At 42.1% G+C, this 21502-nt stretch overlaps 3 protein-coding genes across 3 annotated transcripts; all 3 read left to right on the top strand.

Moving 5' to 3' along the window:
- Window positions 1-681: 681 nt before the first annotated feature.
- On the top strand, window positions 682-12216 carry LOC131294927 (rho guanine nucleotide exchange factor 18). The gene is made up of 24 exons (XM_058322981.1): window positions 682-817; window positions 1092-1358; window positions 1439-1545; window positions 1622-1794; window positions 1883-2012; window positions 2093-2226; window positions 2650-2718; window positions 3337-3443; window positions 3509-3579; window positions 3651-3706; window positions 4940-5017; window positions 6123-6194; window positions 6627-6792; window positions 6867-7561; window positions 7640-7772; window positions 7865-8022; window positions 8099-8211; window positions 8766-8789; window positions 8990-10050; window positions 10128-10293; window positions 10366-10471; window positions 10545-10668; window positions 10755-10849; window positions 10927-12216. The coding sequence occupies exons 1-24, from the start codon at window positions 754-756 to the stop codon at window positions 11246-11248; spliced, it is 4491 nt and encodes a 1496-aa protein (XP_058178964.1). The 5' UTR covers window positions 682-753; the 3' UTR covers window positions 11249-12216.
- Window positions 12217-16770: 4554 nt separating this feature from the next.
- Window positions 16771-18429, top strand: LOC131294909 (zinc transporter ZIP11). The gene is made up of 4 exons (XM_058322964.1): window positions 16771-17215; window positions 17285-17678; window positions 17765-18022; window positions 18095-18429. The coding sequence occupies exons 1-4, from the start codon at window positions 16873-16875 to the stop codon at window positions 18171-18173; spliced, it is 1074 nt and encodes a 357-aa protein (XP_058178947.1). The 5' UTR covers window positions 16771-16872; the 3' UTR covers window positions 18174-18429.
- A 403-nt stretch (window positions 18430-18832) lies between these two features.
- LOC131281836 (ubiquinol-cytochrome-c reductase complex assembly factor 1) lies at window positions 18833-19934 on the top strand. Its single transcript, XM_058311192.1, has 2 exons — window positions 18833-19469; window positions 19541-19934. The coding sequence occupies exons 1-2, from the start codon at window positions 18900-18902 to the stop codon at window positions 19637-19639; spliced, it is 669 nt and encodes a 222-aa protein (XP_058167175.1). The 5' UTR covers window positions 18833-18899; the 3' UTR covers window positions 19640-19934.
- The last annotated feature ends 1568 nt before the right edge of the window (window positions 19935-21502 follow it).

Below are 21502 nucleotides of genomic sequence, written 5' to 3'. Positions count from 1 at the left end.
TGCATGGTCCGATGTTCTAACCGATGCTACCGCGATGTTTCCTGTAGTATTGTTTTTGGGTTGGCTTATCGGTTATAGCGTGTTAAAATGTTTAGCCGAAAATAAATAAATACGTGTCTACCAACGGTTGGTTTGAGACATAGGATTTTCAAGATGGTGCTATATTTTGCTGTCAACGCGCTTGATGTGAACCTACCTGAAGAAGCAAAGTTTCGTAGAAACAACCTTGATCCTAATTGATTTTTCCTATGTGAAAGAAAAGAGCAGAGCAAAGAAGCACTAATAATTGTTAAGTTAAGAAACTTAACACAAAAGCTTTGTGAACACTGTTTGTGCATAATCCAGAGTGTATGTAAATGTTGTTCGAAAGTGTCGCAGTTTGAATACGTTTGTAGACCACGTCTGTAGTTCAATGTTGTGTTTTTTTGTGTTCATCGGTTCTATGGTAGCGTTGCCTTTTTTTCTGTAAAATGTAAAGAATGTATTGAAATGGACATGTGCAGCCTTTTTAGCTTTCACTCCCACGGATGAATGAATTCGCGCAAGAAAGGAGAACTTTTCCCGATTCTGAAAAGTGCCTGCACCAAAAGTAACATTTTTTCAGCGTCGTGCATCCCGATGATGACACTACATCAAACTTATTGAAAACAGTCTCTCAGACCCATCGCGCTCTCTGCACCCGAAATTGCAAGGACGATAAAATCCCATAGTTGGCATTTGATCCAATTCTAACTGTGTGGAATATTTTGCAGTATGATGATGGATGGCACACAGAGTAATAATGTGCCATCTGACGAACTTTTGCTCTTGTCCTCAGGTAACAAGCTAATATTCGTTTTTCGTTCGTAAAACTGGTGGATAACCAAAGTACATGTAGAAGACAACTAATCCCTGCGAGACGCTAACATACACTGATGTAAATTAAGATAGGATGGTTAACATTGTAATTTTAGATTAACGTAGGAATGGTGTTAAAATTGTATGTTTGTAGATTAGAATTATTTACGTTACTTATTATCATTATTATGGCCTTCGTATGCCATTCGTATATGTTAGAAAATATCTTATCGTTACATATATATTTGTTTCAGACGATGAAAATGACACCGATTTGGTAATTGATTATCTGAGCGAAGATCAGTTTCCTACCGCAAAATGCGTGGAACCGACGGCCAGATTGCAAACCATTGAAATCTGTAGCGATTTGAAAACGGGCGGTGAAAACGTCATCGTCGGCTCTGGAGGCATAAACGATAGCAACAACAGCAGCAGTGATACGGCCACAAATAACCACAGCAACATGGTGCCAATCATTAGTGTTACCCCGCACAGTCCGGGGGCCAAGTTTAATTTTCTCGGTGAGTTTAACACGACCTGTCCCAGCTAAGTATCTTCCTCAGCTATGGTTAACGCAATTCCTACTTTGAATCGTCCACAGAGGACACTCTGAGCCAACTGCAATGTCTCCGGGAGAGTGTAGCACACATGAAGAATTCTACGCTACAAGGAGCTGCTACGGGCGGAATCGGAGCCCTGGGGGCAACGGTAGGAATAAGCAAACATTTAATGATCTAACGGAGCAAATGGAGATTTGATTCACATGCTATTATTTATCCTGCAGGTTTCCTCCTCAAAGCTATTCTCATCCTGCCCTTCTCTTCCTGACCTAACTATATCAAACCCAATCAACGTTTGGCCCCATCATCACGTGCTGTACGGGTTAAACAATGATCGAAGAAAATCCTGGACGGCAATCGAGGATCTGACCGAGTGCACAAAATCATCACATAAAAGGTGTGCTTCAGAATAACAGATGGATCTTTAGAAGGAAGATGACTTAGTGATATATTTGTTTTTACCTATTTATTTCCTTGTGCTGTAGCGTTAGCTTGTCCAGTTTGGACAGTGAAGAGCAGGAATCGCTTCGAGCTGCGGAACGTTTGCACAATCGCACCAGCAGGAACAGCACCGGCGGAATTTCCACCCATTCTCTAAATGAGGCCGAATTAGCGGTAGGTTTTTAATAGAAAGGACCAGCACAGTATGAATGATTGATGTTTGATTGAAATTGCTCGTATTCCGTCATTCACAGAGGGATTTTGAAAAAGTGGTTGCGAAGCGTAATCTCGTGCCAGTGGTTCCGAGAATACCTCTTCAGAAAAGTATATCCACACCATCAATAGCGCCAGTGCGAAATCAAACTGCCAAGGAAGACAACATCGCATCGTAAGTAATTTTTTTTAATTGTTTTTTTTTTACATTGCTACAAGTTCTCACACTGTCAACGATAATTGTAGCTAATGTTTGATTGACCCTTTGATATTTTTACTTAACGCATGGCCCGTGCTGTTTGTCAAATGGCTAGGTTATACAGCAACAATCTTGAAAATGATAATCGACTTCCTTTTCCTTTCGTAAGCTAATAAATCACGAGAAAGTGGTTAAAGCCCTGTGTTATGTTACCGTACCACAATTGTTTGTTCGCGTACCATGTTTCCGTGGGTTAGAAGAAAAAGCTAGACGCCTGCCGATTGTTTTTAACCTATAGATCCACTGTCCTTGTTTGCCCATTCGAACGGCTTATTATGCTTTATAATGTTGTATTTCCTTTCTCTCCCAAATAAAATAAACCCGAATGGCTGTTGCTAGTTCGAGGCATCTTTCCGACAGTGAAGATGAAACTCATGATCGATCACTACTTTGTGTGAGAGACAAAAAGTAAGTGTGCCGAGTTTGGTCGAGTTTGATTGATGTTAAATCTTTAGCCGTTTAGAATTTATTTTGCAAAATCAACAAGAGGAGGGGGGGAACAATTTCCCTCCCCGATGCAGTTCTCTTGCAATGTTCTTTCTCCTTCCGATTGTAGTTAGTAGTTGTTGCTGTTTCGCTATCAATATTAAAAATGTCCGTACACGTTAAAAAAAAAAAGTTTCACCATCATCCAATGTCGCTAAGGCTTACCGGCCTAGTGATAAGTTGATATAGAAGGTTTCGCTGTTTCCTTATGCTTTTCCTGTTTGGATTGTACCCTTTTCCTCTTACGAGTCGTGATTGTTTCCTTGAAGTAATTTTCCCTTCTTTCCATTATGTTTTCTGATCGATTCTCAATCTGACTTGAATCTATTTATCCTCTTCCCATCAGTTTGGTTTTTAGAAGCTTCCTCTATCAATTAAATACACCTCACGGAGGAGGGGACCGTCGTGTGCGATTGCAGAACGGATTTTGTTTTTCCTGTACTTCTACAACAGGATGTGGTCGCAAATGAAAAACGTATGGCGATCTTGAATAATCTAATACCTTTCCCATTTCTGTTTCGCGATGTGCCAATTTTCCAGCGAGGAGTACACGGAACATCATGAAAAGCGCAGAAAACGAGGCTCCTTGTTTTTCCGCAAGAAAAAGGATAAAGCCAAAACAAAAGGACAATCTTCTGCATGCGATGGTAGGTGCCGCATGGTGATGGCCTCGAGACAGCACACTGACCATTGCATTCCCTTCCTTTTACAGCGTGCGGAGCTACAATAAATCTGGCCACATACAAAGAGCATGCAGTAGAGTGTAAAGCCAAAATAGCGAAGGTATGAGGATTCCGATTTGAAACACATTTCTACCAGCACTAATGGATGATACTTCTTGTCTTTGATTGTAGAAATATTTTCAAGCACAGCCGAAACCTAGCTCCAACAAGAAGGGCTCCGCCAACAGGTAATTAGAAAGACCGTTGCCTAAAATCCTTGTATTTCTATTTTTCGTAAACAACATTTTTAAAGTTAAAATTGGCTGTGATGCATCAAGTTTCATTTAAGCCGTACTGTAATGATCTTATCGATATGATGGTATTATCTATAGCCTGCTAATATATTGAATCTAATTAATTTATTAATTTTTAAATTTACAAACAAATATTTCAATAATGCAAAAAAAAAAAACAGTGGGGTCACGGACCTCCAAGTTAAATTTCATACTAAATTAAAAATTGAATCAGTTTCTGCATCCTCAACCATATTTTTCTAAATCTTTTTTATTTAGAATTGCAAATTTTGCATACGAATGTACACGTTTGAACAAATTAGTTTTGATTTATGTGTTAGGAATGGTTCTTTACAGTTTTGCGATACTTTTTTTCGTTCATGGCTTTGGTATATGATAACAACATTACAAACCATTAAACATAACGTTCCTCTCATCCTTTTGGAGTTCCTGTTTGATTTGGTTAGCTTCTAAGCCTAGTTGATCAGTTCATAGTTTGGCGTGTTTGGTTGCTTTTTACATTTTCAGTTAACGTGTTTGCGTTTCGTTCGGCCTGACATTTTCTCCTAACGATGATAGAGTGACGATTTCCTCACAGTCATACTGTGGTAGTATTTTTTTTTTTTGTTTGTCAAGCGGCATGGCCTCATAGCAATGGTTGGAAACGTTACAGCAAAAACACACAGATGATAGACGACACAGTGTTTGATTCGCAAATTCCAAGATTCATTTATGACACACGTGCTTCCATCCATTATTAGCTACTTCTATGCCTACGGTGAGGCGGAACCGTTCGATGACGAGAATAATCATTGAATCCGGGGAACATGTAAAGGAGGTGTTTTCCTCGTTCGTTAGTATTATAGCGTAACCGTGCGGGGAAAGCATGCTTTTCTTGGCTGTGGCAGTCTTGTCTCATCTTAACCGCAAAACCCAATTAACTAAAACCACTAACCTGGCTAATGGTATCTATTGAGTTTGTTTCCACCTCTCTATGTCATACGTTTATTTAGCATCAGCTGATTGTGACCTGACAAAAAAAAAAAAAAAAAAATACAAAATTCTCCAAGTATATTTGGTAAAAAAGAAATACATTAAATGATCACCCTATGTCTTTGTTCTTGTGTATTACCTCCAATGCTAACCACCGTAACGCAAATTGCAATTGATTTGAAAAAATTGATAAAGTGGCAAAAAAATGACTGGATGTTACTCTCCGTGGCGATTGGTTGCTAACAAATTAGGCGTGGTATCACAACACGCTAGGTAACGCTAGAAAAACAATTTTCACTCACTTTACAAACCCGATTCTCTATCTATATCTTCATTATCACTACTATTACTACTACTACTACTACTACTACTACTGCTATTACTCTATCCTGTTTTACTGCATAGTCTTTTTAAAAGAAAAGTTCTTGCTTTTCCTTTTCAAAAGAGATACACATCACTATAACTGTCCTCTTTTTAAGCAGTAGAAAACGTGATAAACGGTAGTTACTTTTCTAAAACTTTCTCTGTCCCTTCACTCATTGTCGCTCTCTCTTTCCGTAAGTTGTCTGTTAAATCTCTGTTTGAACACAAAATATTTTGTTTGTCCTCCGGTCTGTGTTTTGTGCAACATTCACAATCCATAACAGACTATCAACCCACCCTGATGGAGTCTCTTTCTACACCCACCTTTGTTCCTCACCTCTTTATGAATCCAGTTGAGATGACTTAGCAACAGGAATTTCCTGGTATAGTTTAACAATGTTGTTTTCCTGTGCCAATTCATTAATCTCATTGCATAATGTATTTCAAAGCTTTCAAAGTAAGACGTATGCTGCAAAAGCAAAGTAAGATGGAGAATTGATCTGCAGCTTTATCTGATTAGAGTACTTTCCATAACATTTTATCCATTGGTCGAAAAAACAAAATACATATAACACATACTTCTCTGTACTACATCTTCCGGTTCTTATCTAAACACTCTGCTTAAGTTGAATTCTGTTCTCTGTTCCACCTCACAAATCCATTCGCGCACTTCTCTTCTCTTCCAGCAAAACATGTTCGGGAACACATGGCACGGCACGTGTGGTTCGTGTTCCGGTTGGTTCCTTTCCATAGTCCCCACGTTCCCCTAGCCCCACACTCTGTCTCTTTCTCTCTCATTCTCTGGTTCTCTCTCTCTCCCCCTCTCTGCCTGGATCTTTTCTCACTATATTTTTCACCTTCATTTGCCTATTATATGCAACTTTCCGTTCGTTTGTGACTTTTCTCTTCGTTCGTTCGCTTGGCCGGTTTTTTATGTTGCGAACCATTTTGGTTACTTTATTTACTTATACGTTTTCATGTGTTGTTTTTTTGTATTTACTTTCGCTTGCTATAGCCACAATTCCTCGCAACACGATGATCAGGGTAGAGACTATTATGATGGCAACGTGCATAATGATAACGCTAAGTGAGTATATATCCACTAGAAACCAAACAACAAAACATACATAAACAGTTCGGTTTTTCCTTTTCTAATAGTGTCAAGAGTTTCATTATGTTTTGCTCTCTTTTGCAACTTTTCTCAATATGAATGCATTTGTCTTGAATATGTATATTTTTTTTTCCACTTCTACCTTAATACATGAAATGTCTTACCTAAACGCATATTCGAAGCGTACTTAAACAATACATAAATTGTATGAAAACAACCTAACCAGCATGCTTATATTGTGTATCTGTCGATGCTTTAAAAAAAATAAGATGATCTGAATTATTTTTCAAAAACAGAACAATAGGAAGTGTATCATGCTGCATTTCGTAACACGAATCAAAATTTGTGAATTTGCGAAACTTAATAAAAGTACATAGGACTTATCCGTATGTTTATTGCACTTTGCAGCTACCCGGACGATGTTCCACTGATAAGGGATGAGTTTCTGCACGAAGCCCCCATCGGCCCACATGATCTTGGTGCCGATCCCATCCTTGGTGTTGCGATCGATGAGCATGACTCGTGGAGCCCCAGCGTCCCCAAAGAGGTAGTGAAAGCATTGAAGGATAAGCAGGTGAGTCGTTACTGGTCAGTGTATGTCCGCGGCCTACGTAAATAATGGAACTCCATCAATATCGTTCACCACAGGTTAAACGGCAAGAGCATATATACGAGTTTATCATGACTGAGAAACATCACGTTCAAACGTTACTAGTCATGCAGAAGGTGTTTGTAGAGAGTCTGCAGAAGCACTTCAGTCACCTCAACCTGGAACGCATGTTTCCCCGCCTAGTGGAGCTGACTGAGCTACATACGGGGTTTTTGCGAAAGCTGCGGTTGAAGCAGCGTGAGCACCACGTCGTCGACAGCATCGCGGACATATTGGTGGACTTTTTCTCCTCAATGTCGGCCCAAAAGCTAAAGAACGCCTACGGGGAGTTCTGCTCGAACCATCGCTCGGCGCTCGACACATTCAAGTGTTACATGACCGGCGATAACATCTTCGCCGAGTGGTACAAGCACTGTCAGCAGAACCCACTGCTGAAGAAGAAGGGCATTCCGGAGTGTATCTTGTTCGTGACGCAGCGTCTCACCAAGTATCCGCTGCTTATTGATCCACTGTTAAAAAGTTCACGGGAGGACAAGATCGAGCAAGAGAAACTGCAGAAAGCCATGTCGCTGGTGAAGGAAATATTGGTCGATGTGGACGCACGGGTGGCCGACAAGGAGAAGGAGGATCGTCAATTAGAAATCTTCAAACGTATCGATGCAAAGTCCTGTGCTATATTTAAAAAGGATAAATTCAAGAAATCTGACATCATATCATGCAATCGTAAACTAAGGTTGGTATTAGTTCAGTCTACGAGATGTGTAGACTGATTTTGTAATGGCGTTTCGTTTATATTTTTCCACTCTTACAGATTCGAAGGTGTGGCCACCCTCATGCAAGGTAGATCCAAAATGCAAACCGTACTGGTGGTTGTTCTGTCGGATTGTTTGTTTTTCCTGTTGGAAAATTCGCATAAATATTCTTTCTTCACTCCGGAGAATAAGGTCGGTAATCGGGCACCGGGGAAGTGTGGGGTTAAGTTGTACGAAAGTCGAACAGTATCTCCAGTAACATGTACAATTCTTCCATCTACCAGGCGGGTGTTGTGTCACTGCAGAAGCTGTTGATACGCGAAAAGGCCGGAACAGAATCCAGAGGAATCTACATTATCTCCTCCAACCCGGCGTATCCGGAAATGTACGAGCTTAAAGTGCAGAATCCCAAGGATAAGAACGTCTGGATTCAGTCGATACGGTATGTTATTACGGTGTTTGAGTATTTACGTGCCCGTTTTTGATAAATACGCCTCGGTGCTATGTTTTTTTTACAGCGCTGCTGTTATCGATTGTCCATCGGATGAGTCTGAAACCGAAGACTACATGAGTATGGAGCATAGGCAGAAGATGATAGACCTAAAGCAGGCGAATATTCGTGAGATAATATGTAAGTACAGCATTGGGAACCGGTGGCGGACGGGCTGCCATCATCATTCTCTTCTTTCGATTTGCTTGTGCCATTCACCACACGTTAGACGTCTCACCTTCATCGTGTTTATTGTGTGTTGTTGAAATTGGAACAAGCTATTCTGTCTACGTTTCTCTCTGTCTTCTTCCAAAATGTTACTCAATGCATTTTGATGTTACGATGGTGTGCAACAGTTTGTTGCAAATATGCATATTACTCGATCATGTTGTAGCAATCGTGCTCTAAAGTATAGTTTTATTTCATACATTTTTGAGACTCACTGGTTGTGTCCGGGATGTGGATGTTGAAAGGGGGACTATTTAGAAGGTCTGTGTGGACTATGTACTGATCTTCCTGCGTACAGCCAGAGGCTAGTGTTTTGATGTTGATAACAAATCGATCGATATTAATAATCCCGTTGCATGGCGTTGGAACTCAGACAACTGAGACTAACTCCTCCGCAATGTAAGTCTCTCATAGATAAATGTACTAAATAGAATGCTTGTTTTGTTTCAAACATTGCAATGCTGAAGCACTTGGAACGACCGAACTGGAAGGTAATGATTGTAAATTTTGAATGTATAGTTTTGCTTACTGTTTTTCGTGCATGCCACTAGAGCGCATTCGATTGAGCTGTCGTTTAGTTAGTAAATTTTGATTAGGTTCTATCGGTTATGTACATGCAATGGCACTATTTGGGTTTGAAATTGGGTCTTCTTAACGGGTGGCTAAATATATTTCGTTTCTCTTTCCATAGGTAAAATGCGCCAAAAGGATTTCGAACAGGCGATACTGCTGGAGGAAAAAATTGCACTGCAACTGAGCTTGTTGCTGGATAACGAGCAAAATGCGGAGCAGCTCGGTCCCGCCGTCGAGTCCTTCATTTCAAACTACGGATCCTATCGGGATCTCATCTCCGACGACTGTGATACTATAGAAATATGGAAACGGGTGTTGAACTCCATTCAAGAAATTAGCTCTCTGGCATCATCACTGTACACGGCCGCCACGGGATTGCCCCTATCCCGGTCTAGCAGCTCCGTTGGCGAACGCCAGAGTGAACTCTTCATCTCACCGACACTTCCGAAGCGAGCCGAAACCTTCGGCGGGTTTGACGAACGGCGCAACAAGCAACTCCTCGCTAGCGGCGTAGGAGGAGGTGGCGGTGGGATTGGTGGGGCTACGTTGATGACTACTGCTCACTCGCGAGATGCCGTGCTTTCGACGCTTTCAGCCGGATATTTCACTAACCGTGAAACGTACGAAAAACGGGGCGAACATCACACGAACGTCGTTCACCCGTCTCCGGCTGATCTCGAGGCGGCGCTTATGCTGGCCAATCCACACCACGGTGGGCCAAAAGTTCTGGCTGGTGCTGGAACGGGTACCGGCGGCACGGGAGGAAGAGGATCGGAAGGCAGCATCATCACATCCGATTTAGCCAAAGATCAGAACTATGCAGCACTGCACGTCTCGCACCATTTGCACACCCTGCTCTGCATTATATCGCAGCAAATGACAACCATTCAAAGTCTGCAGCATCAGCTGAACAGCTTTCGCGAGAACCCTAAAACGCTGTATCGTCACAACGATCAGCTGGAGGAGCTGCGCAATCTGCAGGACAAGTTGCAGGAGGAGAAGACCGCTTGGCAGAAGCAGAAGGAGCAGGAAGAGCGTGAGCTTGAAGAAACCAAAAAGTCTCAGAAGGCACTGCAGGAACAAATACGGGCCGAACAGGAAGATATCAAGCAGCAGCGTGAGCAACTTTACCGCAAGATGGAGATTTTGTCCAGTCAAGGATTGTTGCTCTCACCAAGCGTAAGCGACAATGAAAGACTATTCTTGCTGCTGGCGAAGCAATACATTATTTTCTTGTGTTATTATCCACCTTTTAGGTTGCACTGCCGATACCGACCGGGATGGTTTCGTCGATGGAGGATACTCAAAGCGTCAGTGAAGAGCACCACGTAGACAGTGCGTTTGGGGGAGGTGTGGGGGCATCAATGATTGGATCTTCGGTTACGATTGATCGGAAGAAGGACAAGTGGCGAACAGCGAGCAGTACGTATCATCGTGTTCTTTGTTATTATGATGTTTGTTTACTTATCGACTTTTACAATTTTCTTTCTCCAGTAACCAAAACACCACCGGCAAACCTAGTGAGTGCAACGAATGCGGCCAAAATTAATGCCACTAGCATAAAGCAGCAGCTTCCGCTTAAGTTGTCATCATTGTCAAGGTAGAGTTTCGTGCGTTTATCGATTGCATTCCACTGCATCATCCTACTAACTCGATTCAACGTTTCGTTCCAGCTCGAAGCCAGCGTCCACACAAAGCAATTCCGTGATGTCACCTAACAACGGAAATCTTGTACATGCCACTACTGGTGGTGCTGGGGTAACACAAATGTTTCCTCTAAAGCTTGCTGACAAGAAGGTACCATTCTTATCTGTTTCGCTTCACTGTGACACATGTGGAGAATTTTATTTTAAAACTATTTACTTGTTTCTGTGTATTATCAGATCTCCTCCAGTACGCCAAATCATTCACGAACTGGCAGTAGCCCTGCAGTAATACAACAGCAAATACAAGTACAATCTGGCAATCCCGCAACAAGGTATGTAGCAATGATCATCCATCATCCCGTTCAATAACGCTAAACTAATGTTATCATTTGCGTGGATCGCTTTGCAGAACAAATACCTACCCTAAAATCCCGGAGCGGTTCCGGCTGAGAAGCACCGACAACTATCCTTCTCCATCGAGTACCGGTTCCAATTCACCCGCGCCCCCCTCACCGTATCAGTATTCTCCGTCAACGCCACAATCCATGGGATCGGCGTCGACGCCTCCCTTGGTGCCCAGTAGAAACTCGGCCCCGCAGGAACACGGCGCCTTACACACGTCGTCTCCGATTACCTCCCGGCACTCGAGCCTGCAATCGTCTCCGAAGCCGGCCGAAGGCAGTGGCAGCAATAATAACAAGCCCAAAGAAGAAGAGGTCATGTACTTTTGATACACAACGCCGGTAGAGGTGGAGATATAAGGAGACAGCGATGTGAATGAACTGCCGGCCCCGGGAACGTCGTTTAATTCCTCTTTGTATCTTCTTATGCGTGAGTAGCCTTTTCATCCTTCTTTACTGTTATTCCGAATTCAATTCAAGGGCATACGATCTTTCAACAAAGATCGAAACAGAGTCGGGAGCGGCATAGAATGATGGAAGAATTTTCAAAAGATTATGATGTTTATCACACGAGTAACGGTACTTAATTCTTAAATTATGGCCTATAGAAGTATTTTATGTGAAGTTTAGAAACAACAAGCTAGGTATGGATGTTCGATTAATGTCAAATAGATGTGCTAAACAGGTGTAATGCATCCTTGCGATATAAAATGTTGTTGGCAAATGTTTGACGATGGTTGTAACGAAAGGAACAATGGTGATACAAGGATGATACTGATGCACGTTTAACGCATATTCTATGTATTTTATAGGCAAGTTATGCATTCATATTGATATTTACCGCGTTAATTCATCTAACCTTTAAATCAGTTGCATATTACTACGCGCCCTTCCTGCGACGGGACAGATCGCTTATAAGCGACAGACGTCAAAAACTGTTACATTTCGCTGCGCTGATTCAATTTTCAAACGAATCGTTTTTCTTCGTTAACGTTGAATTTTAATACTGCCTTTTATGCATTTTTAACGAAATATTTTTCCTACGACACACTACCTAAGCACAACTACTTATGAATAATTAAACTAATGTTGGTTTACTGATACTGTGATGAAGTTTTTCGCTCGGTTTGTCGAAGTGGGACCAATCGTACTGCTTCGAATGAAATCGAATTCTCTCTCTGATACGAACTATATCTTTCATTTTTCGTCCACAATAGCCGGTGTAGATTTGAACTTTGTATTTAAACGCGTGACACTGTAAGACTGTACTAAAAATAGAGCAAACAATGCAGATTGTATTTAGAGTATGATTGTTAGCTACAGAGAAGTAAAAGTTTTGTTCACAGTACTATGCAAAACAAATGGGAATAGTAGGCCAAGCAGTGTAGTAGAGCTCTGTTTATAATGAATGCTGTTACGGAATGGAAACAAACTCAATGACACTTGTGGACAATACGGCAAAGTAATATCATACCTTCCCTATTTACTTTCCCGAAGAAGAGAACCGATCCTGTTAAATGTATCACCAGTATTTTATGTGATGAAAAAAACACTACAGAAAAGTTTGCTTCACCTTTAAACCAGTTTGTCATAAGCACAGTCGTTTTCGCTGCAATTCACTTCTTCCGTTGCAGCTCTGCGAGCAAAACCGTCAACATGGTGTGCGATTCAAATGTCAGTTGTGTAAAAGAAACCTGTTAGTGAAGAAATGCGAAAGCAAATCCCTCAAAACTAAAATGCTCTGTTTAGCTAACTTCTTGACAATACAATACAAGTAAAATGAGTTTTTAAATGAATAATATTAACAATGAAACAATGTTATGAATACAAAAAAAAAACAAACAATCATAAATAACATTACGAGAACAAAATCCAGTTTAGCACAAATGTGTAGAGAGTTTGTGGTGGATAGAATAAGGGAAGGATCGGTAACTGTCAAGAAACTATACAAAACACATTTACTGCAGATATGAAACCGACAGGACTGACCAGCGAAGTCCTCACTTAATTCACCTTTACGTGAAACACGAATGTGCATGCCTGTGTAAAACTGCGTAAATAATCCGTGGCAGGATAACAGAACAAAGTACCACTCTTATATACACCATAGATACGTGTAGATTATCAGAGACTTATTTAGTGTCGAGGAGATAAAGCTCTATTTTTATTGAACTAAATACATATAAATATATATTAGCATATGTATATATTTACGTATATATATGTATGGGGCTGTATATATATAAATATATATGTGGCTGTATATATAATTAACAGACTATAATATGAAAAAGACTATAAACTGCTCAATCACTTTACATAATATTGATAGCAAGTAACATGTAACTGCATTTCGCCAAGATTGTTAACATTCCTTCCTATATATGACCTTCTTTCCTTGTGTAGTATATTACTACTTCATACAATGAAACACTTCTTTTATCATATCGATCTACAGATGAAAATCAGTAATGGAAAATAATCAGTTTTATTATAGATGCCTTACATGTACATGTTATGTGTCTCGAAACAGCGGTGTATCTTAGGTTCCGTCTGCAATCAGTATGATAATAAATCCTGTATATGCTGTGTAACAGATCATTTTCCTTTATATGCAGTGGATAAATGCTGCGGTTTAGATGATAAACATTCCGTAAAATAGACTTTATCTTTTTTATCACTACACAAATGGAAGAGTAAAAGATTGTTTTAAAAATTCGCGCGTCATGTGTACCTATCAACTCTCGAGAAAACAATGTTGTGGATTTTGCCCCTTTCATACAAGACGGTAGTATTTCAACGAATCTGTTTTTTATATACCATGGCAGTAGTAAAATGTTTTAAAAAATAAAAGAGAAAGCTAAACGTACATCATCCACCGAATTTCTCTTCAAGAAGGAAAAGAACACTGCAAAACAATCATGAATTTAGACTGTCAATAATAAAAAACAAAATGCAGACACGCGGAAGAGATTCATGTTCTCTAGCTTGATGAAGTAAATCGCAAATTCCAATATCAGGCTGTAAATAGAAACGCTAAACGATGAACGTAACAAGTACGGGGATATCTGGCAATCTGGCCCCTCTGCCCGTAAGAAAACAAAAGAAAAATGCTCTGGATACTAAAATTCGCCGCAATCCTGAAGAAATATTATGTTTATCGTTGAGGTATGTTCGGCGCGCAGTTTTTGCTCATGAGAACTGAGGAATGTTATACCACGGTCCACGGCCGGGTGGTGTTCATATTTCCCACCACTTGGAAACTTACGTGCTAGAAGTAACAATCATCTCTCTCTTCTTTTCTTGTGTCTCTTTGATGATCATGATCAAATATTGCACAATGTAATGTATATTTTAAATGGTTAATGTTTAGAGCGGTCAGTATTGCCCAAGAAGAGATATATTAGAACAACAAAGTATGCAAGCAAACACATATACTTATCAGGATGCGTAGAGGATAATTTGTAGTGAAAAACTACTTTCAAGCAGATGTGTATGTATCATTCCTACGAACAGTCAGAAAACAACGCAAAAATTAACTTCAAACCAAGCAAACTTGAAAGACAAATTAAACAACACTGTAACTTATCACACTCAAATTTTTGACAACAGAAATGTTATTGAAATGTTATCATTCGGTCACTGTTGAAATGTTAGAATAAATATAAATGAACACATGGAAAAAAAAACCTGACTTTCGAGTGTGGCGACTGGCTTTTTTGTTTTCGTTTGCTGGTCTATTATCGTTATCGGTTTTAGCGCGTCGCGGTTACCATCAAACGTCGCACGAGTGAAGCTGCGTTTAATTATTTCTTAATATTTTTTAATCCTCTTCGTTGTTTTTTGTCGCTCAAGAATTTTCTTCCCCCTTTTCTAGATTAGGGAATCCCAGCCAGCAGATTGCATAACAGCGCGCTCGAATGTCGGACATGGCTTACCGCAACAATAAAATTATTGTTTCTTTTGCGATCGAGGATGAAATAGGATCGCTCGTGTTAGTCTAGAACGCCGATAGCGAGACACGATGTAGATTGAAAAAATGGAAACGCGCAAAAGAGAGCTGAAAATACTGATAGTGCTTATCAAAAATGGTTCCGTATTTCGTTCAATTAGTTCATCCTCCGACAGAGGAAATATCATTGCAGCGGTGTGTTGCCTGTCTGTTGATCGCTTTAGAACTATGTTATTCTTAGTGCGGATAGGATCACGGGAAGTTGGTGCCATTCGAGGTGTTTGTTAAGAACTGTGAGCATGGATATTTTTTACTCCATTTTACTGTGGATGGGCACTTTCTGCTGCCTGTGTGGTTTGGTAGGTACTCCACGAATCCAGTCCCATTGGCAATGGGTCGATTATTTTCACAACAATTTGATTACAATTCTTTATTTGCTTTCCTTGGTTCCAGCTGTACATGTGCACTGTTCGAACGTACCTAAAAGGTTGGAAAGGTCGATTTGGACAGATATCAACGATGAAGCCGAATCCAGCAGGTATAAGGTGCAGCAGCCATCTACCACTAAAGTATTCCGTTAACTATCTTCTTGTTCACAGGGAATTTGCCAATTTCCATTTACGTCATTCAACCGGACGTGAAAAGTAGTCCTTGTATCACGAATTTGAACTACGATGTATTGCTTATGCAGGGCAACAAAAAGCATGGTCATAAAAACCAAGATCTTGATGAGAAATTCCTCAATGGAAGCACCGTCAATCTAGTGTGTCAGGATGCGTGAAGGAGATAGGTTGTATTTATTATCACTCGCAAATGTGTAGAAAAGTATGGGTAGTATGTAAACATTTTAGCACGCTGATAGGATAAGTTTTACAATAAAAATTATTTTATGTAAATTCGAATTCAAAACCGTTTAAATGTGACGTTTTTCGTACTTCGGCGTTACACAGCGTTACACACCAAGCGTCAGCTGTCAAAGCATCAAGCAGAGAAAACAGAAGAGTTGGAAAAAACAACACATCACCGAAAAGGCACACAACAGCCGAGCAAAATATTCCACAGACTCCGAGTTGTGGTTTGGTGTTGATAAAGATTGTTCTCAAAGATGTAACACAGTGTGCTCCGCTTCAATTTTCCGTCGAACCTAGTTTTTTGTTTCCGAAAAACCAAACGAAAGGTACGGTATCCATTACTATTGACTGCTTTGGTGCTACGTAGAAGTAAACTGGTTCTGGAGAACACGGCACTATATGTTTAGGCAAGTGGAGCACAGGTTTCACACGAACGTCTTGACTGCGTGAAGAAATAATATGAAGTATGTCTGGTAAACTGGAATGTTTCTCACAGGCACAGTAGCTCAATATCAGAGCCGCTCCCCGAGCATCGCCAAGCAAATGCGTTTGTGTTTGGCCACTTAATCGCTTTATGATTTAATTACTTGATCGTTGATACGTGCCAGATGGCAGATCGTTCAATGGCCATCAAACCGTAGGGAACCCGCTTTATCAGTGAAGAAGAACAACGTGTCCATAACACTGACACTGTGTTATCGGCACTCTCATAGGTGCTGCACCATTTAGCATCCGCTCGACGTGGTCGTATGGATGTGAGTTTGAGGCGCAGGGGAGGAAACAAACAGTTCACTATAATTTACAATCTCGCGTTTGTTGTGGACACAAGCTAGCGTGTGAAACCGGCGTAATTTGGTTCATTATAACTAAAGTTCTGAATGTGTATAAAAGCCATTCGTTATTCCGACGAAACCCCTTCCGAGAGAAGGTGATCTAGACGGCGATCGACCATTGTTAGGAAAAGTGCACGTGGGGTAGAGCCGCTGCTTTATTCTTTTATAAATGCAACATTGTTTCAAGCGTGACTGGTTCATTTTTCTTACAGAAATATTAGCTTCATCAACGTGCTGCAACGAATAGATAACCACCACATTCCGGATTGACGGGACGTGTGTGAACGCGACGGAAAACTTCGTATTTGATTTAGAAGGATGATTCAAGGGTACGGATCGGTTACGCAGGCTCTGCTAGGAACATTGCTGACATGGGGTCTTACGGCGCTTGGTTCGGGGCTGGTGGTGCTGCTGAGAGGCAATCAACGAAAATCGCTGGACATTTCGCTTGGCTTTGCGGCCGGCGTCATGATTGCAGCGTCCTTCTGGTCTTTGTTGGCGCCCGCAATTGAACTGGCGGAAAGCTCGCACATGTACGGAAGCAAAGGAGAGTTTGCGTTTATTCCCGTTGCGATCGGGTTCCTATTGGGTGCAATATTTGTGTACGGCACGGACAAAGTAATCTCGTACTTAGGCATCAACAGTCCAACCATGATGATTGGTAAGTGTTGTAGGAGATTTATGGAAGATATTACGTACAACTTCTTTACATATGCTTGACCTTTTTTAGCCCTAACGCACGCAAATAAAGACAAGGCCGACATAGCCATGGACGACCAGGTTTCCGCTGAGCATGGCAAAAGTTCTTATGCCGGAATGGTACCAAACAACGCACAAGACCACTCGTTGGCCATCGGAATGGACAGCTTTGCCGATTGCCTAAACGCTCAGCATGGAAGCGTTTCTCGGAAGCGAAGGAAGGGCAGCTCCACAGCATCGACCAAGGAACAGTCAGTCTACACAAACAACAGCCAAAGCCAACTCGATGCACAATTGTCCCAGTGGAAACGGATAATGTTGCTTGTGGTGGCGATTACCGTACACAATATACCGGAAGGGTTAGCTGTTGGAGTAAGCTTCGGAGCGATTGGCACGACCGAATCGGCAACATTTGAGGCAGCTCGGTAAGTCAATGATCGATGGTTGATCATCGAATATGTTGCAACACGATTAATGAACCAGTGTAACTTTCGGTTACATTTAATTGCAGTAATCTTGCTATCGGCATTGGGATACAAAACTTTCCGGAAGGATTGGCTGTGAGTCTACCACTGCATGCAGCCGGTTTCAGCCTAGGAAAAAGTTTTTGGTACGGGCAACTGTCGGGTATGGTGGAACCAATTTTTGGGGTTCTCGGTGCCGTTGCTGTAAGCCTCGCCACCATCATTCTCCCGTACGCTCTATCATTTGCCGCCGGTGCCATGATTTATATCGTAGCGGACGATATTTTGCCAGAAGCTCATGCTAGGTATGTTTGTTGAAGGATCATTCTCGCCGGTAGATGATAGCTTGATCATTACAATGTTGTATCTTTTTTCAGTGATAACGGCCAAATTGCTACCTGGGGTACAATTGCTGGGTTTGTGGTGATGATGTGCTTGGATGTGGGACTTGGATAAGAGAGAGCAACTGAAAGTAGTCGTAAATCCAGTGTGACTGATCGATCGGATCACTTAATCGAACCAGTCGGTGACTGTTAGAATGTACTTCAAAGAGTATTAAACTATTAATGTGAGCATCCCTCGTTACAATTGACGCTGGCTACGGTTCAGTTCATCACGTGTATAGTTTTAAACATTTTTTTAACCTTACCTATACAAAAAAAAATAGGTTTTAGAAAAGTAAAACTAATAAATGATTAAGGCAAATCAATCCAAAAACACAAAAACCATAGTTTTGGTTGAATTGTTTCATAAAAATCGTAGGCCATCATTGTGCACACTAAAGAGTTCAGTCCGATTGTTTAAACGCTCTATCATTGTCAGAACGATTGTAACGCAGCCTGCGCAAGCTGTCATATTTATGTAACGCTTTGGCACAGTTGCCGCGATTATTTTCATTGTGAAACATTGTGCAAGTAGTGCGTCTCGAAAAAGATACTGCAAATATGATGATCCGAGCTGCGTCCAGGGTCGCCACCGTGGTATATTAGCAACTACACTCCTAAAGCTTGCCGAATATGAGTTTCACTGGGTTTGCTCGCTATTTTTCAGCTCCAGCGCGACGTTCGTCCGGTGTCTGCTATTAGTTGTGTGCACCTCGATGGCTTCCCGAACAGATCAACAGATCCAGGGGTAGAACAGATTACCCGGTATGCTTCCCCCGCACCAGTGCATCGAATACAGATGCGATGCATAAGCACCGGCCGCCATTTGTTCTCGGTGTCAAATGTGCAGGACGTAGAGGCAAAAGAAGGCTTTCTGAAACGATTTATCACCAAAATGGGCTGGATTGATAATTCTGCCACCCGGTTGCGGGTTTCCAGCTGCCTCCTCTACGAGTCCGTGGTCGACCACATAAATTACAACGAATTTTTCGAACTTTACGATATGCCCGACACGTTCAACACTTGGTTCCTGATCACGGAGCTGCACGTGTGGATGCTGCTCGTACGTGCAATGGCCGAGGGAGCGGAGAAGGGCGCAGCCGGACGATTTATGCGCAACTGCATTGTCGAAACGATGTGGAATGATGTAACTACCCGCGCCAAGCAGCTCACCATGGACAATCCGTCCGCAGTGCGCCCACAGATACAGCAGCTATCGGAGCAGTTTCAAGCGGCTCTCATATCGTACGACGAGGGCATCAGCTACGACGACAAGGCTCTAGCGGCAGCCCTATGGCGACGATTTCTGGGAGGTCGATGTGATGATTACGAAAAACTAGAGCTCCTTGTCGAGTATGTTCGCAAACAGGTAAGAGGACGCGGTTATGCTCCCATGGCTAGGATGAAAATTTCACATTGGTCGTTCGCTCACCCTTCCAGACAGCGACGTTGGACCAGCTGAGTCGGTATGATTTTGCCATCAAGCCAAATCTTAAATGGGCTCCGTTGGTAGATAGGAAACAGCAGGCTGTGGTGTGACGAGCCACCACATACACACACAAACGACAACACATCGTACTGCCGACGCCGTTCCATCGAATGCAAGAAGTGGTGAGTAATGTACCTTTGGCTACCGGGTGATGGAAATCGGGAAATGGTACTATCTTTCCACTCCAACATAGGGCATAGTTGTGATTTTAGATGAAACAGCCCCCAATAAGATTGTTGTTTCTTTGTATAATGTAAAGCTTTGCACATATAGACTCTACTCGTAAGTTCGTAAATTATACGGTTCACAGGAATAAATGGATCCTGTAAGATATGTAGAGCGAGACCTAATCAAAGTTCATTGGATTCGTCAAACATCCGAAAACAGAGCACGCTTTTATTCTACTTTAGTTTTCCATTGTTGTACCGATCTACAGTTGTATTCTAAATCTTAGACAAGATGTCTTACCGTTGATATCAATCATGTTCCCTTTTTTCCGTTCACAATATCCTGTTGAATCGACTGTAAAATCTTTGCCCTTGCTGATATTAAACACGTAAAAACGTACTTTGTTTGTTAAAATATCAATCGTTAAAATTTATTTGTCGACACAGTACACAGTCTGATTTTAGTAAAAGGTTATAATATAAAATGATTGAAGATACGATCAAGCTGCCGAGTGAGTTTGATGTTTAATACCAAGAAAGAGTATTTGTGCGTTGATTTCAATATCAACTTTACTGTTGTCTGCCACTTCCGCCACCTTTCAGCTTGAGCGCTGTAGTGTGCAGATCCCACTCGTACTGTTGGAGCGCTTCCCGACACTCCACTAGCGAGAGATTGTACGTGTCCAGGATGGTTTGCAGTTTGCACAGTTTGATCGCCTTGTGGATGTCCCAGTCGATGAATTCGAGTGTGAGTAGACACTGCTCCGGGGTTGGCTACACGTGGGTCGGGAAGGGGGAATAGAATCGATTTCGTTAGGCGGACGGTTTAATAACATGACTTATAGAGGGAAGTTACCTTTTTTCCGAGCACTTTGGACATAATTCGCACCTCGTCCGACTCTAGGCCTCGTGCACGTCCCTTTGGTTTTTCGGCAAACTCCAACAGATCCTCGCAGCTGACAAAGTTCATTGATTTTTTCAACTCCCCATCGGAGTTGGTGTCACACGCCGACTTGGTGGCAGGTGGTCGTTTGTCGAGATTCGTTTGCGCGGCATTTGTGGCCACAACCCCTGGTGTTGTGACCGTTGTGGCGAAGAGCGTGTTTGCTTGCGTATCGAAGCCATCAACCGTATCGTTCGCAGCCAGCGACACGATCGTTTCGGTTGTGGGAGAACCGGCCTCTGCATCATTCTCCAGGATTGACTCGCAGTGCAGCGAGGCCGTATCGATGCAGAATTGATTGTGCGTTTGGAAGATGTCCAGGTTTTCGTACGTCGGATCGCGTGCGGTGCTTAACGTAAGGGCAGGAGGAGGTGGTGGTGGTGGTGGGGGCGGTTGTCTTCGAGCACTGGCATCGCTAGCCGTGCGTCGACGGGTGAGAATCGCGCTTGCGGCTGGAATCGTCGCCGGTAGCTTTGTTGTCGTGATTGTCGATGGCGGTTGATTAAGCCCTAGAGGAACCGGCGGAAGCCCACTAAACTCCGGCGACATCAAGTTAGGGAAGTTGTTTTCAACAAATTCCTTGCTATAACCATGCGCTTGTGCCAACTGCTCAGCGACGCTTGACGGTATGTCGGTGGTACCAACGTCAGCAGGGGTTGCCGTCAGATCGTGTGTTATTTCGCCAAGTTTCTGCGTAGACTCTAACGATTTGTGTAGGACGTCCAGATTGCAGGATGTCTGCTGATCGCTATCGTCTTCCGGGTCGCTGGGACGCTGGTTCGCCGGTGTCGCTTTGGCAAATA

This window comes from Anopheles ziemanni, chromosome 2, assembly GCF_943734765.1.
Source record: "Anopheles ziemanni chromosome 2, idAnoZiCoDA_A2_x.2, whole genome shotgun sequence".
Lineage (NCBI taxonomy): Eukaryota > Metazoa > Arthropoda > Insecta > Diptera > Culicidae > Anopheles > Anopheles ziemanni.
The sequence above is the reverse complement of the archived record's forward strand: the minus strand, read 5'-3'. Positions and strand labels throughout refer to the sequence as shown.